This window comes from Biomphalaria glabrata, chromosome 11 (genome assembly GCF_947242115.1).
Source record: "Biomphalaria glabrata chromosome 11, xgBioGlab47.1, whole genome shotgun sequence".
Classification (NCBI taxonomy): Eukaryota; Metazoa; Mollusca; class Gastropoda; family Planorbidae; genus Biomphalaria; species Biomphalaria glabrata.
The window spans coordinates 848200-868418 of NC_074721.1; the positions used below are offsets into that span (position 1 = coordinate 848200).

The 20219-nt window shown below is 35.9% G+C and overlaps 1 protein-coding gene across 2 annotated transcripts; it reads left to right on the top strand.

Annotated features, from left to right (window-relative positions):
* The first annotated feature begins 2171 nt into the window (after nucleotides 1-2171).
* Nucleotides 2172-20129, top strand: LOC106065825 (uncharacterized calcium-binding protein B0563.7-like). Of its 2 annotated transcripts, XM_056045703.1 has the most exons (5): nucleotides 2172-2308; nucleotides 6682-6745; nucleotides 11521-11605; nucleotides 14543-14661; nucleotides 17415-20129. In XM_056045703.1, the coding sequence occupies exons 2-5, from the start codon at nucleotides 6729-6731 to the stop codon at nucleotides 17653-17655; spliced, it is 462 nt and encodes a 153-aa protein (XP_055901678.1). In that variant the 5' UTR covers nucleotides 2172-2308; nucleotides 6682-6728; the 3' UTR covers nucleotides 17656-20129. The 2 variants fall into 2 exon arrangements, with proteins under 2 accessions (XP_055901678.1, XP_055901677.1); XM_056045702.1 differs by lacking the exons at nucleotides 2172-2308; nucleotides 6682-6745 and adding an exon at nucleotides 10611-10765.
* Nucleotides 20130-20219: the final 90 nt, after the last annotated feature.

A 20219-nucleotide genomic window follows, 5' to 3' on the forward strand; every position in this document is an offset into this window, starting at 1 on the left:
AACAGACAGACAGGTAGAAGACAGATGGACAGGTAGAAGACAGACAGAAGACAGACAGACAGTAGTAGCCACAGACAGAAAAACAGGTAGAAGACAGACAGACAGTTGGAAAACAGACAGACAGGTAGAAGACAGACGGACAGGTAGAAGACAGATAGAAGACAGACAGACGGAGCACTAGGCTCATAATCACTAGGTCCCCACTACTGAACAATTCTAGCACGCACTCCAGGACACGAATACGCAACGGACGTGAATAACTTCTCTTTTGAAGGAGCGTCTGTGATTCATAAGATTTAGAAGACAGAAGACAAATTATTTAATTTAAAAAAGACAAATCTAGATCTAAATCATATCTTTTTTACTATTATAATTAATGCCAAACTTATGCTTAGTATGAAGTCCTGAATGATGGAAATTCTTATAATAATTATAATAATTTATAGGCTTATAGCGCTGTCACATCTATATTTAATGAAAGGAGATTTATATTTTCAATAAAGGGTCATCATATATTCATATACTATTTGCGTTTTTGAGAATGTACTTGTAAGTGCCTCTCTAACCGTTCTGCATTCTCTTCTTTTAATGGAATGGGTTGCCTGAGTCAGCCAGGAAAACCAATGACTTAGCATATTTTAAGTCACAGATCAACATGCATGACTAGATTGACACATGAAATGCGTAGGACGTAACTATCTTATTTTTTGAAGAAACGTCTGTAATCTATAAGTACTACCAAAAAAGTTTCAAACTCATTAAGGCTGCTATTGTAGTGTTTATAGTTTTCAGACTACATGCATGTAAAATAAAATTAAAAAATAAAATATAAAATACATTATTTAATCCTACGCAAGCATACATCCAGTTTTCGATGAGTTATCAAACTATATATATTTTGAAGAGAATTAGGCTTACACCTATGGGCGTAGCCGGGAGGAGGTGGGTTCAAATCATCACTTGCCTCAGATCTCATAGTCTGAAAAGGAAACTTTACTTAATGCCCCAGTGCAGCCAACTTAAGTAAACTACAGTCACCGAATTTCCTAAGCGTAGCCAAAAGGAGTTTTGTGGTTATCCCCCCCCCCTCCAATACAAAAACATTTTCTACCAGTCGCTGGACTCCATTTATTAAGTGCAGTGAATAGCAGATTTGGTTTATGAATTTTTTGCGGAAGAGTAGCAAACTAATTGCACTGTAGATAGGCTACCTCAGAAAATGCATTTTTTTAAGGCTTAAAATAACGGAAATAATGCTTGGATCTGGGCGAAGCCTCGGACCCAGCTGGGGGAGCGCTGACAGCCTAGCTGTTCTTGGTGGTGTGTACTGTCTTTCCACTAATTAAAAGAAGAACCTACTCTAGGCTAAACAAAAACGCCCGAAAGAATGAAAAGTTGGAATGTAATGAAGATTTATTACATACATATACATTGCAGAGGGGGGTAGAAAAAATCCCTTCCACCGAAAAACTCCCATGATATGACGCCATTCATTTGTGGGCCGGTTTATATGGTAATGCCCGGGCCGATTTTGATACCCAGTCCGCCCCTGCTAGTCATGCATGTTAATCAGAGGCTGAAATTGTGCCAATTTGCGTTGGTTTTCCTGGCTGAATCAGGTAGTCCAATTTTATGCTTCTATACATTTATACGTATTTGTCCTAGCATATGGAATAGCAAATATTCACTTTGTAGTCTACTGTCCTCAATTAATGCAAATGTTATGAGTTCAGGCTCCATGTTGTCCATTTTCTCCCCTTATTTTAAAGGCTAAATAAAGTTTAGATATTTAGTTTACTATATTATTTGAACATTATGTAGGAATTGATTTTTTAAATTTGGATGCATTTAAAAGGAGAGAAGATGCAGTGATTTCAATAGCCACGTGTTCTTACTTGAAGGCTTTTAATTCACATGTTTTAAATTATTTGACTCAGACATAAACATATATAAAATATTGCCTTTGACAACGACAAAGAAAATAAACATACGCAAAAACATACGTAGGCCTAATGTCTCACTAAGAGGAACACTTAACTCATAGCAGCCAATATGAAATATATAGACTGAAGCTTTGAAGTTATCTATAAAGAAGGTAAGGGAGAGAAAAAAAGGGAGAGGCTACAGAGTACACGTCAGTGACTCAGGTAAGTCTAAGATACACACACATATATACAAAATAAATGTTTTCCTGTTAGGCGGATATAAGACTGAGTGCGCCGACTGGTGAGCACTAGATTGATTTCAGGTATAAAACTCTAGCGCTTTAGAGAGAGGTGTGTAAACAGTGCGCCCCTTCAAGGCAAAGGTAAGTTCTGCATTAGATCTAGAGACATCTTTACAAATATGATTTCGGACATTACACTAGACCACTTAAGAATTGGCTTTATACATCATAACAAATATCTTTACTAATCTCTTTACAGACCTCATAGAAAACTTTTTAGTAAACTTGGGCCAATCATTACAGATATAACAGAAGACTAGACATACATCATTAGTGGCATCAAAATAAATACGTACATACGAAACATAAATATCGGCTTACGATTCTTCTTCCCTAGTGCTATTAAAGCATGGAATGGGTTGCCTGAGCTAGCCAGGAAAACCAGTGACTTGGCAGAATTTAAGTCATTGGTTAATATGCATGACTGAATGCATTACGCGTAGGACGTAATCATCTTCTTTTTTGAAGTAGGCCTAACGTCTGTATTATATAAGATAAGATAAGACTCTTATATCCTACTCACACAGACGTAGTAATTAGGCTTATATTTGCATCCGCCTTTTCGCTAGTAGCTTTTTATAACCTATGTGATAATGACGCCCTATCATCGATATCTTCTTATCTTATATAATACAGACGTTGCTTCGAAAAAAGATGATTACATCCCACGCGTCATGCATCTAATCATGCATGCTAACCCTATAACCAATATATGCCTATAATTAAATAATGAAGTTGGAATTATTACTGCATAAATTCAGGAAATTCAAATATGGGGAATACTTTAAATTTTAATCCCACGGTTATTTTTATATACTGTATCTTATCTTATGTAATACAGACGTTACTTTACAAAAGACGATTACGCCCCAAGCGCCATGCATCTAGTTATGCTTTATACATCGTAACTGTATCATGGACTAGAAGTAGACTGTCCACATGCCTAAATGACTTACGAAATTGTGGGTCTGTGATCACGAGAGGTCACTCTGTAGTGATCAAACAATCAAGAGAACATTTTGTTTTGGACTGCGTTTATGTAGATCTAGATATCGTGTATCATACATTTCAGACTTGTGCTCGTAAAAAAAAAATGATCACACGCAAACTTTATCCAAGTGCCAATCTAATCATCGAAACATTAGGTTTCCAGCGATTCCAGGCAGATAAACAAACCGTTCCATGTTTTAAGGGTTGTTGGAATAAAATTGTAGACTGGTTAAATTTATAATCTATAATCTTTTTTTTAATGTAATTATCAAATAGGAATCGGAAAAATGTATGTGTCTTTATGTTTTTCTGATTATTTTATCGGGGTATGTTTTTTTTTTTTAAGTTAGGTTTTTTTTTCCCTGTAGGGCCTATTATTGACACTTTATTTTTTACTTCTGTCATAGAGTGTCTCTGGGTTTATAGTGACTTTGCCAGTGTGTCAGTTCTTGCTTAGTGTGAGCATCTAATTATTTTTCTCACTGTGTACCTTCAAATTAGTGCTTTGCAATATGTTTCCACAGGTTTCCTTAGTCAAACAGAATTGGCTTGGCTTGTGAAAAATGTGTATGTCTTGTGGATGGATGTTCATAAATTCGGTAGTGCCTTCAAAATTCTTGTTAGATCGAAATAATAGTCGAAATTAGTGAATGACGAAAGAGTGACAGGAGCAAATCTAAAGGCCCACCACCGTTGGACGTTCTTTTTTCGAGAAAGTTTGTTTTCAGAAAGAGAAAAAAAAAAAACCTGTGGAAAAGATTCGACCACAGTTACGGTTTTCCATCCGCCCAGGCAGCTGGCCAAAGATTGGCTTGCATTGTTCAACACAGTTCATGACCCGATTTGACGTGTGTACACGTGCGTAGAAAGCATTAATCCTTGCGCCGCAGCCAACACCAGAACACGCTCACTGGAAGACTTGTGTAGGCATGTAGGTTTATATTAGAAAGTGCGAGTCTATAAACAGTAGGCCTTCGGTCACTTGAGATTTACATGTTTGGGTTAGAGTTAAAATAAAATGCAAATTGCATAATCAGATTTTTACCCCATCCTTTTTTTTTTTCTTTTACAAACACCAGTCACAGTTTTTATTTTTGTGAAGTCTTTTTTTTTCTATTTCTAGCGGCCCCAGTAAGAGGGAATAGGTGAATAGACAGCTTTAGTTTTGTAGGCCTGTGGTCTGTCTGACAAAATTAGATGTAAAAAAAAAAAAAGGCTTATATTAAGTGTAATTGTAGCCTATCCTATGATCTTGTGTCAGCCATGTGATTATATTTTTAATAGATCTTGAATAACAATAATAAATCTGCGAGCTTGTAAACATTTTTACCAATTGTTATGTTGTTTAGCGCAACCCAACCTTCAGTTTTCGCGATGTGCTAAAATCATAACACTTGTTTGGACCAGTTGGGAAAGGAAATTTCAACTTGATCCGAGATTGAGTGTTGGAGAAATAACGTGTACAAACGTTTTACCAGACAGACAGACAGACAGAGTGAATGAGTTGATATAAACGTTGTAAACAAATTAATAGCTTTTGATCCTCGTCTTGACCATATTGTACTTTGTTAACTGTTAGTGTCTGCGTTGTATTTCAATCACAGCTAGAAACCCACAAATGGAGGAGCTGGAATACTCATCGAATGGCCAGATGGAGAAAAACTAGAAAATTCTATCGCAACTGGAGAGCTCTCTGACAGCCACAGAGCAGAAAGGGAAGCACTAGAACTAGCAGCTACCATGCTAGCAAATCATCCAAGTTCCCCACACACACCGATGCGAAAACAACCCTCCAAAGCTTGCATAACTCTGATTCTTCTTATATAAAAAAAATCTCAGTACAGCACTTACAAAGCTCAACAACAACTGCAAAAAAACTGTAATTCAATGGATGCCAGCTCATATACAACTTAAAGGAAATGAGAAGGCTGACACACTTGCCAAGAGTGGGAGAACAAACTCACAATTAAACTCTGCACTCCATCCAGAAGAAATGAAAAAATTAATTAATCGTAAATAAAATAAATGAGAAATGGAAGAGCTCTCATCCAAATCACAAGAAAGATGATGCTTAATATAAGCTATCCCGACAAGACCAACGTCTAATCTTTCGACTCAGGGCCGGACACAACAGAATGCGACAACACATGTACCGGAAGCTCAAAATTGGAACCAGTGAGGTCTGCCCATGTGGAGTATCACCAGAAAATGCCGACCACGTCCTCCAATACTGCTCTCTTTACCAAGAGGCCCGTATAAGACATTGGCCCCAAAACACCCCAATAGAAAGAAAACTATATGGAGAGCTCCCTGATATGGAAACCACTGCGCAGTTCATCTCATGTATTGGTCTAGTCATCTGAACACTCCAACATAAAAAATGAGAACGAAGAAAAACAGCTAGGAATGTAACCACGTGAAAAACTGCACTTTTCTTTGATATTCGGACTTGAAGGCTTTATTATAATTATTATTAGCCTATTAGTTAGCTAAGTTTAGGTGCAACGTTTCCTGAAAACAAAACCTTCATTTAGAAAATCAAATCTGTTTTTTTTTTAAATACAATCTTCCCAACTATATTATTACAGCTATTAGTTAAAAAGTGGCTCATTAACTGGGAAGTGTAGTCGAGAGGCCAAGTGCGCTTGAACTTGGCTACCTAGTAGGGGGCTCGAGGTTCGACATCCGACTCGGGCTGAGTTGTGTTTACTGAGCGCCTAAAGGCAGCACGGAAAACCAACTCCTAGATACCCCGTCCCCCCCCCACTGGTCCACAAATGAGATTGGACCAAAAGCGCTCTGAGCATGCTATAAGCATGAAAGTAGCGCTATATAAAAGCTATAATATATATATACATATATATAACTGTGTAGGTGCCCTTTGGATTCTTACTGAAACTATAAAACACTAAAATAAGACAGTCTTATCGATGGGCCCAGGTTCAAACCCTGCTCTCTCCAATCCTCCCGTCATCCTGAGGGAGATTTGGACTAGAAAGTAAATTATCTTCAACTCTGAAACATGTCAAACATTTTACAAACATCAAACGAGACCCGCAATGGTCTAAGTTAAACTCATGTCCATGACTGGGTCAGATTAAGTGTTGTCTGTTTAAAAGGCACCTTAGCAGAATATATTTATACATCAAATCAAAAACACATGTATACATACATACACACATCTAGACACAGACAGACACCTTGTTATTAGTTTTCATTATTATATTGCTATAATTATTGTTTTTCTTAACAAAAAGTGGGCCCAATGGGGACCGACATTTTGTTCTCTTTTTTTTTTATGATTAGTGTAGTTCAATTATGTTTTATAGTTATAATTTTTTTTGTTTGGTGTAATGCACAATTTGTAAGACAAATTTCCTTACGGATAATAAAGATTAGGCCTATTATTATTATTATTATTATTATTATTAGACTTTATGCGTGTTTAAATTGTGTCTTTGTAGACTTAAGCGTCATCCGAGAATCTTCCATTCCTTTAAAAGATTTCAAGATGAATCGCAAGGTTCCGTAAGTATATTTATGTTGTAAATATAAATTTAAAATAATCATTTTAATATATTTTAAAATAGTTATTTCTTCATCAGCTATCCAGCTTGTTGCTGAGCTTTAAGATCCGTTTGGTGGTTACATATTTTGTGTTAGCTTGAATAATGATACACTTGTAACCTAAATATTACACCAATGAACACTGAACTCAATAAGCGACGCTAACACAAGACGATGAATACAACAGATCATAGGCATGTTTATATAGAGATTCTATTATGTCTATGCATCACACTCTCCCATAACACATGTTGCGCACAACAATACAATAAGAACTCTCTTGTCAAGGGGAATAATTTTACTGGTGGCCAATGAAACGAAGTGCCTGTGAGAAAACATTAACAATTTTACTACATTTTTTTTTGCACAGGATTCCAGCTTTTAATCTTACTTATTTTATTATCTTCTTTTTCGATTCCTTTGCATTTTGATTCTAATCAACACATCGCCACACTAATTCAAGATAATAGGCCTTCGTAGCAGGACCAACTCGAGGTCGTGCGACAACTCCACCAAACCAATAAGTATGTGAGTGGACTATGGCACTATGAACGTCATTGTTGGTCCCTTTATAGATTCATCCGAATAGTTTCACACTAACGGCGATCTCTATAAGAAATAAAAACCTTAAGTTTCTTGTTTATCTTTTAGTATATATATAAAAGGAATTGGCGTCTACTAGAAGAACCATATATCCTAAGGATTTAGGGTATTTACGAGTCATTTACAACAATACTTTAGATTAGTATTAGAATTTAAAGTGTATAAGATTTGTTTTAAAATCATGACGCTCAAGGTGTTGCTTTTTTAAATAGATTATCATATAGTCTAATCTTAAAACAAATTTACTGGCATCCATGCGGCCCTTTCGCTGGCCCTATCGGCCCAATAGGATACCGGCCCTCTGGGCTTTTGCCCGAACGCCCTTATAGCCAGTCCGCCCCTGGCACGTGCCTATATATAAGTACCGCTAAGTGTGCTCAGGGCCGGATCTACCTACAGATAACACAAGCTATAATTTAGGGCCCACCAAGAGATCTTATTCTGGGCTTTATTCTGGGCTTATAAAGGGCTTACACCACACCTCAAAAGCATGGGGCCTTTTGAAGTCTAAAGAGGCACTGAGTGTGCTGTGTAAAAGAGAGACTGCAACTGAAAGTCTAGACTGTTAAAACACACGCTAAAGTAACACGCACATAGTCTCCTTAAAAATGACATCTGGTTGCAGGTGAGAAATGTACACAAACACCCAGTTAAAAGGGCGCCCTTTAGAGAAACAGCCACAGTTACTTGTTACGTCCACATCAATGTCATCCCAACCTTTACACCTTTTGACAGAGATGTATATTTCTCTTATAAAAGAAGTCTGTCTATATGTCTGTCTGTCTTTCTGTCTGTCTGTCTGTCTGTCTATCTATCTATCTATCTATCTATCTATCTATCTATCTATCTATCTATCTATCTATCTATCTATCTATCTATCTATCTATCTATCTATCTATCTATCTATCTATCTAATCTAATCTATCTAATCTATCTATCTATCTATCTATCTATCTATCTATCTATCTATCTATCTATCTATCTATCTATCTATCTATCTATCTATCTATCTATCTAATCTATCTAATGTAATCTAATCTATCTAATCTAATATAATCTATCTAATCTAATCTAATCTAATCTAATCTAATCTAATCTGTCTGTCTGTCTGTATCTATCTATCTATCTATCTATCTAATCTAATCTATCTATCTATCTATCTAATCTAATCTAATCTAATCTAATCTAATCTATCTAATCTAATCTAATCTATTCTATTCTAATCTAATCTAATCTAATCTATCTAATCTAATCTAATCTAATCTAATCTATCTAATCTAATCTAATCTATCTAATCTAATCTAATTTAATCTATCTAATCTAATCTAATCTAATCTGTCTGTATCTATCTATCTATCTATCTTTCTATCTATTTATCTATCTATCTATCTAATCTAACTATCCACCCATCCCATCCGTGTGTATGTAACCAAATAGACCTAAATTTACGCGAGTGTGTGATTGTGATTCTTATATCTAATCCTTACAAGCTTTAAATACCTAATTTCTTTTTTTTTTTTTTAATTACTACTTTTTAAATTTATTTTGTTATTATAATACATATAGTCAGTTACATGCATAAATCTATGCTTTATTAAACAAGATCAAGACATTTAAATTAATATCACTTGGGCCACGCTTAGAACTTATTTGTCAACAAGAATATTACAATATTTTTAAGTAATAGTTATTTTGTTGTGTAGCAGAAAAACGAGACTGGGGGGGGGAGGAGGTGATAATTCGTGTGTGTGTGTTTGTGCAGACAAATTAAGCTTCTTTTTCTTAGTTCTCATTTTTATGTTGGAGCATTCAAATAACTAGACCAATACATGAGATGAACTGCGCAGTGGTTTCCAAATCAGGGAGCTCTCCATAGAGTTTTCTTTCTATTTGGGGTGCTTTGGGGCCAGTGTCTTGTACGGGCCTCTTGGTAAAGAGAACAGTCCTGAAGGACGTGGTCTGCATTCTCTGGTGACACTTTACCTGGGCAGATTTCAGTGGTTCCAATTTTGAGCTTCCGGTACATATGTTGTCTCATTCTGTTGTGTACGGTCCTGAGGCGAAAAATTATAATAGGCATCATCTTGTGATTCGGATGAGAGCTTGTCCATTTCTCAGAAAAAGAGACGGGTAGGGGGAGGGTCGGAGCAGACGATAAATCGTGTGAGTGTGTGTGTGCAGACAAATTTAGCTATAGCTTTATAATTTCAATTAATGTAGCCATCGCTGCAATTTATTTACATCAACAGAGAAGGATGCGCGAATAAATAAATACACAACCACTTTAAACAATTTCTGTATTGCAGATACTCCTTCAAAAGATGATTACATCTTTCTCGTAGTTCTAATTGTAAGCTATTTAATCTTTCTCAACCTTTTCCCTTTGCCGGTTTGGTCTCTGTTCTATAACATTAATCCCCAGGAATTGGTTGTTCGCATATAAAACAGAAAAATGTGGTGGTGGGTGTGGTGGGCAATAAGCTAGGGCTAGGTGATGTGTCATAACTTCATAATGTGTGAGAACAGTTTCACCGTAACAATTATAATGATCAGAGCTTGACTGAAATTCGAAAGAATGGAAGAAGTGTACGAAGCATTTGAAGGAAGTAGGCCTAGCTGGCATAGCCAGTAGGCACTATGCCTAACAGCTGAGTTTCTCTCCAAGGATCTACGGGAGGACTGATCCTTCCAGCCTTGCCACCAATTGGAGTTCATCTCAGGCATAGCCAGTCACGGGTATATTCCAGGTGTCATCCTGGCACCGCGTGGAAAAGTCCGTCAGGGGAAACGGGTTGGTTTCCGGTGGGCTTTTACAGTACGTTATTACGAACTAATACAGCATTGCACGTGGAGAGGCTCGCCAACCCCTTCCACCCGCCACGCCGTTTCTCGGTGATACAGGTAGTGATGGCTTTTCCACGGATAATGGCGGTACATTGTAGGTATACGGAAGTACCCCCATCCAGCCTTCGTTTGGCTCAAGGATTTGTGTCCCCTGAAAACGGATGTGATTAACTGATCGTGTACTTGACGGGGAACCTTCGGACAGAGGGATCGGTGAAGAACCATCTCTCATTCCAGGCCTCTGGGTAAAATCCTTACCGTTGGTCAAAGCATCATTAAAGGGCGATAGCTCGTCCTTACTAGAGTATAGCCAAAAGTGTGACAATAACGGATGACGGGATTAATAAAAACTAAGAACGGAGTAATAGAAATCGAGGTCGTCTGGAGATTTAAGAAACTCTCTTGTTAGAAGTGCGCGTGAATCTAAAATTAAGGTCACCAAAATATCAGATTTGTTTAGGCCTCAATGGATTTGAAAGTGTAAATGAGTGAGCAGGAAAAAAATATCAAGGAAGTAGTATTTAAACCAGAAAAGTAGAAATTATTAATACACATATACTCTGTAAGAAACAAAGATAAAGGCACATTCCTCGTCCCATATGCTAGGACAAATTTGTACAAATACTCCTTCTTCCCTAGTGCTATTAGAGCATGGAACGGGTTGCCTGAGCTAGCCAGGAAAACCAGTGACTTGGCAGAATTTAAGTCATTGGTTAATATGCATGACTGAATGCATTACGCGTAGGACGTATTCATCTTCTTTTTTGAAGTAATGTCTGTATTACATAAGATAAGACACATATAGTGACATATGTTCTAGTTTGTAACACAAAGTCCGCATGGATGACCTAGTTTAGATCAGAGAGTACCGTATATTAGTTTGTAAATAAATATATTGTGCATTAAATTTAGTGACAGTAAAAAGTATTCGTGTATTATTCTTGTGTCCGCTCAAATGTGTATCAAGTCATCGAAGTCAGTAATTCTATGAGATCAAGTCAAGAGCAGTAAACGAACATATTCAAGTACCCAGGACACCACTCTTTTTTTTATTGTAGAAAGAAAAATCGAAGAAAAGCGTATTCATATATGTATAATTATGTAACGTAGGCCTTTTAGCAAGAAGGCTTTTAATCGATGACTATCTGTGTTATAGGGATGTGCGATAGATTACGTGTTCTAAAGATAGCTGTTACAAACATTGAAAGAAAATGTAAGCTAGATTTTATAACTATATGATTCTTGGAAAAAAACATCAGCTAAATTGATATAGTATACTCTACTTTCAGAGATCATATTGTCAAGATCTTCGACAAATACGTGGCTAACAATGTCAGAGTTCTCAACAAACAGCACGCTGTGGACATGTTGAAGGTAAACAAACGTTTGAGATCGCAGGGTAAGGACCCTCTAAGTCAACGCTGGTTTGGTGCATTAATATTAGGTCTACGTTGGCTTGGTGCATATAATATTAGGTCAACGCTGGTTTGGTGCATTAATATTAGGTCAAGGCTTGTTTGGTGCATTATTATTAGGTCAACGCTGGTTTGGTGCATTAATATTAGGTCAACGCTGGTTTGGTGCATTAATATTAGGTCATCGTTGGTTTGGTGCATTAATATTAGGTCATCGTTGGTTTGGTGCATTAATATTAGGTCAACGCTGGTTTGGTGCATTAATAATTGGTCAACGCTGGTTTGGTGCATTAATATTAGGTCAACGCTGGTTTGGTGCATTAATATTAGGTCATCGTTGGTTTGGTGCATTAATATTAGGTCAAGGCTTGTTTGGTGCATTATTATTAGGTCAACGCTGGTTTGGTGCATTAATATTAGGTCATCATTGGTTTGGTGCATTAATATTAGGTCATCGTTGGTTTGGTGCATTAATATTAGGTCAACGCTGGTTTGGTGCATTAATATTTGGTCAACGCTGGTTTGGTGCATTAATATTAGGTCAACGTTGGTTTGGTGCATTATTATTAGGTCAACGCTGGTTTGGTGCATTAATATTAGGTCAACGCTGGTTTGGTGCATTAATATTAGGTCATCGTTGGTTTGGTGCATTAATATTAGGTCATCGTTGGTTTGGTGCATTAATATTAGGTCAACGCTGGTTTGGTGCATTAATAATTGGTCAACGCTGGTTTGGTGCATTAATATTAGGTCAACGCTGGTTTGGTGCATTAATATTAGGTCATCGTTGGTTTGGTGCATTAATATTAGGTCAAGGCTTGTTTGGTGCATTATTATTAGGTCAACGCTGGTTTGGTGCATTAATATTAGGTCATCATTGGTTTGGTGCATTAATATTAGGTCATCGTTGGTTTGGTGCATTAATATTAGGTCAACGCTGGTTTGGTGCATTAATATTTGGTCAACGCTGGTTTGGTGCATTAATATTAGGTCAACGTTGGTTTGGTGCATTACTATTAGGTCAACGCTGGTTTGGTGCATTACTATTAGGTCAACGCTGGTTTGGTGCATTAATATTAGGTCAACGCTGGTTTCGTGCATTACTATTAGGTCAACGCTGGTTTCGTGCATTAATATTAGGTCAACGCTGGTTTGGTTCATTAATATAAGGTCAAGGCTGGTTTGGTGCATTAATATTAGGTCAACACGGGTTTGGTGCATTAATATTAGGTCAAGGCTGGTTTGGTGCATTAATATTAGGTCAAGGCTGGTTTGGTGCATTAATATTAGGTCAAGGCTGGTTTGGTGCATTAGTATTAGGTCAACGCTGGTTTGGTGCATTAATATTAGGACAACGTTGGTTTGGTGCATTAATATTAGGTCAAGGCTGGTTTGGTGCATTAATATTAGGTCAACGCTGGTTTGGTGCATTAATATTTGGTCAACGCTGGTTTGGTGCATTAATATTTGGTCAACGCTGGTTTGGTGCATTAATATTTGGTCAACGTTGGTTTGGTGCATTAATATTAGGTCAACGTTGGTTTGGTGCATTAATATTAGGTCAACGCTGGTTTGGTGCATTAATATTAGGTCAACGTTGGTTTGGTGCATTAATATTAGGTCAAGGCTGGTTTGGTGCATTATTATAGGTCAACGCTGGTTTGGTGCATTAATATTAGGGCAACGCTGGTTTGGTGCATTAATATTAGGGCAACGCTGGTTTGGTGCATTAATATTAGGTCATCGTTGGTTTGGTGCATTAATATTAGGGCAACGCTGGTTTGGTGCATTAATATTATTTTGAATTTATATTTCACATAACATTAATGAAGAAATAGAAAATAAAATGGGGAAGTAGATTATCACAAAAAAAAAGTTTCTTTATCCCCGAATCCCTGAGTAGATTTATAATTTTTAAAATCTTTGCTACCCCCCACCCCACGACAAAAAAAAAAAAGAGTTGCTTCTATTGGACTTACTGGGCGTCATAATTATCAATACGTCTTATGACTTATAGAGGGTTTGTATTGGTCACGCACAAGATGTGAACCGACACTCGGGAGAAAGTCAACCATTCGAAAGTAAGAAAGACAATCATTTGTTTGAAATGTCTTCTTCAAAAGAACATAGGTCCATTGATTCGAGTTACAGGCCCTGCTAAAACGATGAAACGACGACTCTCAATTTAATTATTTCAATTTGTAAGATATTGCCTAAGCAATAATGTTTTTATTTGATCAAATTATAACTGTAAGGCAAATACAATTGATTTTATTGCCCCTTAAAAAAGAAAAGAAAAACCAACAGCAACTCTACCTATCGGAGGCGCAGTGGCTGAGTGGTAAAGTGCTTGACTTCCGAACTAGGGGCCCAAGGTTTGGATCCCGGTGAAGACTTACAATTTTAATTCCGGGATCTCTAGGGCGTCCACACAGCTCTGACATTAGTTGGGGAAAAGTAAAGGTGGTTGGTCGTTGTGCTGGTCCCATGACACCTTCGTTAACCTTAGGCCACAGAGGCGACCTTTACATCATCTGCCATTTAGATCACGAGGTCTGAAAGGTCAACTTTCACATTTACCAATCCATAGCACTTCAAGAGAGATTTGTGAAATAAGACTTTGTAGACTGTTAGCGTAGTAGCGATATAACGTCTATCATGGACATTTGAAAAATTGCAATATTCTCTCATTTTCAGAAATTTCTTTCTAAATTGACTGTTTAAATCGAATGAAAATAACTATGACTATAATATTTGGCATATTTTTCACTAATCGCTCGCATTTCTTTTACTTAACTATTGTTTCTCTCCCCCCCACCATCTCACCTTATCTTATAATCTACAGACGTTACTTTTAAACATTCTTGTAACATGCTTTCACGTTCAATCTCTGCAGACTGAGTTTGGTCTTGAGGACCAGGAAGCTGAGGTCATGTTCAACACATTTGACAAAGATAAAAATGGAAAACTGAGCATTTGGGAATTTCAACAATTTTGTGTTTGCATGGGAGAACAGTAAGTCGAATTTTTAGTAATGCCTTGTTTTAATACTGTTGTTTTTTAAATACTACTTTGTTTTAATAACCCTACTGTTGTGTTTTAATAACCATACTGCTATGTTTTAGTCGTAGGCATAAATAAATACAGACTGGAAAAAGGAAATAAGTTCATGTAACTTGAAAACATGTATATCTATTGTTGTCGGATTTCTGAATTCTGAAAAGTTGCATGATATTCAGTCTTAAAGATTATACAAAACTACTCTGCTGTATAATAAAGTAGCCTACACAAAATTGCAAGTCACAAATTTTCGTTTCATAAAACTCTTTTATCGGCCAGTCTATATTTATTTATGTCTATGGTTTTAGTATTGCTATTTTAAGGTAAAAAAACAACACCAAACTCACCAAATATCCTGTGTCGCTCTCAAGAAGCACAATCCAGTTGCAATTAGTCAATAATGATAATCCCGTGTACAAGAAATACTTTTACAATAATCCAAATTGAATTCACATACACAAATACGGTACACAATAAAATCATCAATCTCTTAAACTGATTTTAAAAAAAAAAAGCAAAAACAACAAAAAAAAAACCTATAATAATGTCTCTCTTCTTAAAGAACACACTACACACCTGAGTTCATGTCCACCCCCCCTCCCTAGCGTAAACAAAATATAATTATATCTTTTGGCTGGGTCAGCACATGAAAAAAACAGGTAGTACGGGGTCCAAGCATAGAAAGTAAATTTGCGAATGCTGGGCTACCTACACATCAACACGCTTCCATACTGACCGGATACAAATGGATGAAACACCATCGCTGTTTGGGACCAGGGGCTGCAGAAGCTGGCATTGAGAATTTGTTCACTGTCCACTCAACCTGAGGGGCTTTAAAACCGAATTTTAAAATAAGGTTTACTCCCTTAGCATTATACCTTACAGAGACATACACAAGCCAGTGCCACTATTAACCTATAGCTATGGATTTGGTTTGTCGGCATCTTGGTGTCAGACCTCCCTCGAGACCCTTGCAGATTCAAACATTTTGCAATAAGTTATCGCAACAAAATCAATCAGGAATATCACTTCAGTAATGATCAATGGAATAAGGGAGTTGTTTTTTTTTTTTAAAGAAAAGAATTTGAAAAAATCAAGACATCATCCTTTTTGAGACATTTGAAAGCTAATTTTGACATGCACAAGATTTGTCTAAGTGCAACTGACCTACAGTTGTGTGTAACACATCTATATCTTTTATTTAAAAAATTCCAGTTCAATTAATTTTGAATTTTGTTATTATTATGTAGTCTAGCTTACTCTACTTTGTGTGTGTGTATACACACAGACATATATATATATATATATATATATATATATATATATATATATATATATATATGTATATGGCCCCTTTTGTCTCGAAAGGCAATGGATGCGCCCAGATGAGTAACTGGTTTTGGCTTAATCTTGAGACGGGGCAGAATCTGGTGTGGCTAATCAAGCCAATTCTAGAACGGCAGACTTTGCCACAATTCGTACATGTGTATGCCTCTGATTTATGGCTAGCAGACAGGGCAGCTTTCTTTTTATCCCTCTTGATTAAAGCCGCTTCAATTCTTTTGTTCTCAGCAAGGGTTGTCCCAGCACGCACAGTCTGTCTCCATGCACTCCGGTCTTTGGCTATGTTTTCCCACATACTTTCGCTGATGCCTGAGGCTCTCATGTCTCGCTTGCAGACATCTCTATATGTTAGTCTCCAATCAGGAAGTTTTAAGATTGGCCAATATGAACAGCTTGTATGCTCTCCTGACACAAAGAAGATTACGCTGGCTCGGACATGTCACCCGCATGCCAGATGGTAGAATCCCGAAAGATATCTTATATGCTGAGCTTGTGGAAGGAGTCAGACCCAAGAACATATATATATATATATATATATATATATATATATATATATATATATATATATATATATATATATATTGGTAACACTTGAAATGGTGGTCACATAAAATGAGACTTAATTATATAAGATTTAAGTTTTAATATCACTGCCTGATATGGCAATCCGAACATTAAAAATAACAATACGCTTCATACCATCACAAAAGAGATAAAAGACACTGATAGCAAAGACAAACAGACACAAAAACTCTTTTGTTCCCCTGGCTATCAAATCATTAAATAGAAACTATCTGATATAAACTTTTCACATGTAAATTATGAGTCTGGTGTGAATGTATATTTTGGTTTTCTATAATTATATTTTGTTTGGTGTAATGCACATATTTGTAAGACAAATTACCTTATGGATAATATCATAATAAAGATTATTATTATTATTATCATAAAATACTCAAGAGGATAAAAAAATTTTTATAAATAAATTTGGCTCTGTTTAACTTTTTTAAAGCTCTTTTTATTAGTGTATTGTCAGTTTTAAATCTTTATTGATTTACCAAGCTGTTTTGAACTGTAGTGCATCTGACCCCTGCATAAAACTATTGTTTTAACTGTGATGTTTTGGGTAATGAGCTGTTAAGTTTTGGATCTTACATGTTAGCCTAATCATTAGGAGTGATAATTACAATAAGTTTATGGTTGAGACCTTACAAGTCAGGAAAAGTGCAGGCATATGCTTGCAGACAACAAAAGTTATGAATACAAGTTGGGCATGCATAAAACTTCATTAAAATAAAATCCATTTCCTTTTTTTGTTTTACAAAGAACTATTTTTAAAAAATGTGTTTATTGTAATCTTGCAGTGCACAAGAAATTGTCAATAAATTTAAAGAACTGGACCAAGATGGAAGTGGTCAGTTGGATGCAGAAGAGGCTCGTGCTGGACTGCGAGCTATAAAGACAGCGACAGGAAGAGAGCTTGCTGAAAAGGAAGTGGAGTTTTTTGTACAAACGACATGCGGTGAAAACGGCGTTCTAGATTTAGGGCAATTTACCAACTTGTTGTACCGATTAAAATTGTACAATGCACCACCTCCAAAATAGACATTTACAATTGTTCATGTTAAGTCCTTTAAAACATTGCAACGGTAAAAATAAAAACCTTATTTTTCTAAATACATGTAACTTGTAAACCAATATATATGTACATTTCTTTTTGGTATATATATATATATATATATATGGTGAAACCTAATCTGAAGCTTTTTAAATCATTATTAATTTAAAAAAGAGGTCAGCTAAGAGTAAAATTATCTATAGGATGTATAAACTGTATGTATACACTTTATATGATTTTGAAAGTGTTATATCTTTTAAAGTTAATACAATTAGGTTTCAAGTAATTTAACAACTTTCCCCCTTACATATAAAAACCACAAGACCAAAATGGTATTAACAACCATTGAGAAAATCCCATGAGGTGATAACATTTGAAAATGACAGAATCAAAATAAATGACAAAAATAGAATGTATACTTAGGGATATGCTATAAAATTCTCCTTTTTCTTCTTCTACCTTCTCAATCATTCTCATTCATTTAAAATTCAGATCATGCACCTCTCTATATACTTTTTCTTCTACAGGGGTGTTTTGGGACCAGTGTCTTGTTCAGGGGTACTCTTCATGGAGAATGCAGAATTGTAGGACATGGTCAGCATTCTCTGGTGACACTCCATAAGTGCAAATTTCAATCGTCCCAATTTTTAGCTTCTGAACATTTGTTGTCTCATTCTGTTGTGTCTGGTTCTGATGCAAAAAAAAAAAAATAGACGATAGTCGTGTTGGGATAGCTTATATTAGGCATCATCTTTCTTGTAATTTGGATGAGAGCCTGTCCATTTGTGGTTCATTCTACTCACTATTTGTTCCTTTACGTCTTCCAGATAGAGTGGAATGGTCAATTGCTCTCCAAAATTTGGCAAATGTGTCACTTTAAATGTGTGCTGGGATCCACTGTAGAACAGTTTTCTTGGTATTGTTGTTGAGCTTTACTAGGGATGTCCTGATTTGTTTCACATAGGAAGTATCAAGAGTTTTTCAAGCTTTGAAAGACTGTTTTGGAATCAGTCAGGACATTGTTCATTTGTTTAGATGTAAATTAGTGACACAGTCCATGATCAACTGGGTTAATAAACTGAGAACTAGAGAAAAACAACAGATATAATCACTAGAGATACTTCAGGACAGAAGAATACAAAGTTAAAAAATACATATAACACCACAAGTGGTTGATAAAATTGTTCTCCAAAAGAACATTATGAAACAAAACATACTGGAAGCTTATACAAGTACTGAAGTTTAATATGAATATTAAAACTGTTAATATTTGATATGTAAGTTATAGCCCTTAGTCATTGTGAGTTATGCGTCTTTTGTTGTGAACATGTCCTTCCTGCCTAAGATGGCGTCCTATGTTGACGATTAAAAGTGTTCCGCCCAACTACGACAATTGTTGCCTCAATTCTTCAGGACATACTTAACATGGTGGCAGCGGAAAGTGAACCACGTAAGTGCTTTTACTCTCGCTAGAAGTAGAAGATTATATGTCAAGGGCCCAAAAATGAAATCCAATGAATACAAATAGAGAGACTTTCCAATGGAGAGAGTCAGCTTTTTTGTTCTTAATGTGCACATTTCCTGCAATGAGAGCACTAGTTTCAAGGACAGGACCTGGCCCGTGCCTCTAGGGTTGAACATTACTGATTAGTTCCATTTTACTATATTTCAAGCATTTTAAAAACAAAATTCTCAGTTCACTAATATGAAACATAAATAAAAGCTTATTAATACAATGTGAAAAGGGAAGTATGTGTTAGCATTAGCAATTGTGGATGGCAGTTAGTATTCTTTAGTTAATACTAACAGCAATTACACAGGTTTATTTTGATTCTACAGATAGAAATGTTATAATTTATCCAATTTCGTTTTAAGTAGCTCTACATGCACATCTCTCTGGTCTACATTTCAAATGATAATTCACAAGGAGGTAATTCAAGTCCAAAAAGATTTTTAAAAACAATTTAAAAAATGAAGAGCCCCTTCTTCTACTAACTCTGTAATTGATGACAATACTGTCTGTGTAATCAATACATGGTCACTTTTGTGTGATTTGGGCGTGAGTTTCTGATGTCACAACAGACAGTATTCTAACACAATCTCTCTGCTTTGTTATTATTTTTTTTTTGCTTAGCATGTTCATAATTTGCTCAGAATATTTTTGTTTTGATCTCTTCAAAGTTGATTGAGTTGGATGTATATAGCACAGCATGCTAAATTGTTCATTCACTGTCAGCGGCACTATGATACTTTGTTTTTATTTCATCTGTCACTTGATGACATTTTGTTCAACCAATCAAATGTTTATTTTGTTTGTTGTCTTCTTATATCTTATTTGCAACTTTATTCAAATTGTATTTTACCAATAAAATTGTATACCTCTTGTTTATGAGATGTTTGAATTAATTATATCCTATATTTCATTGTAATGAAAACAATAATAAAGGCTATATTTAATGTCTATTTTTCTTCTTGTCATGATATGACAATTATTTACTTTAAATACTGCAACCTGGTGGCTGAATGGTAAAATCTTGAATGCCATTTTTAA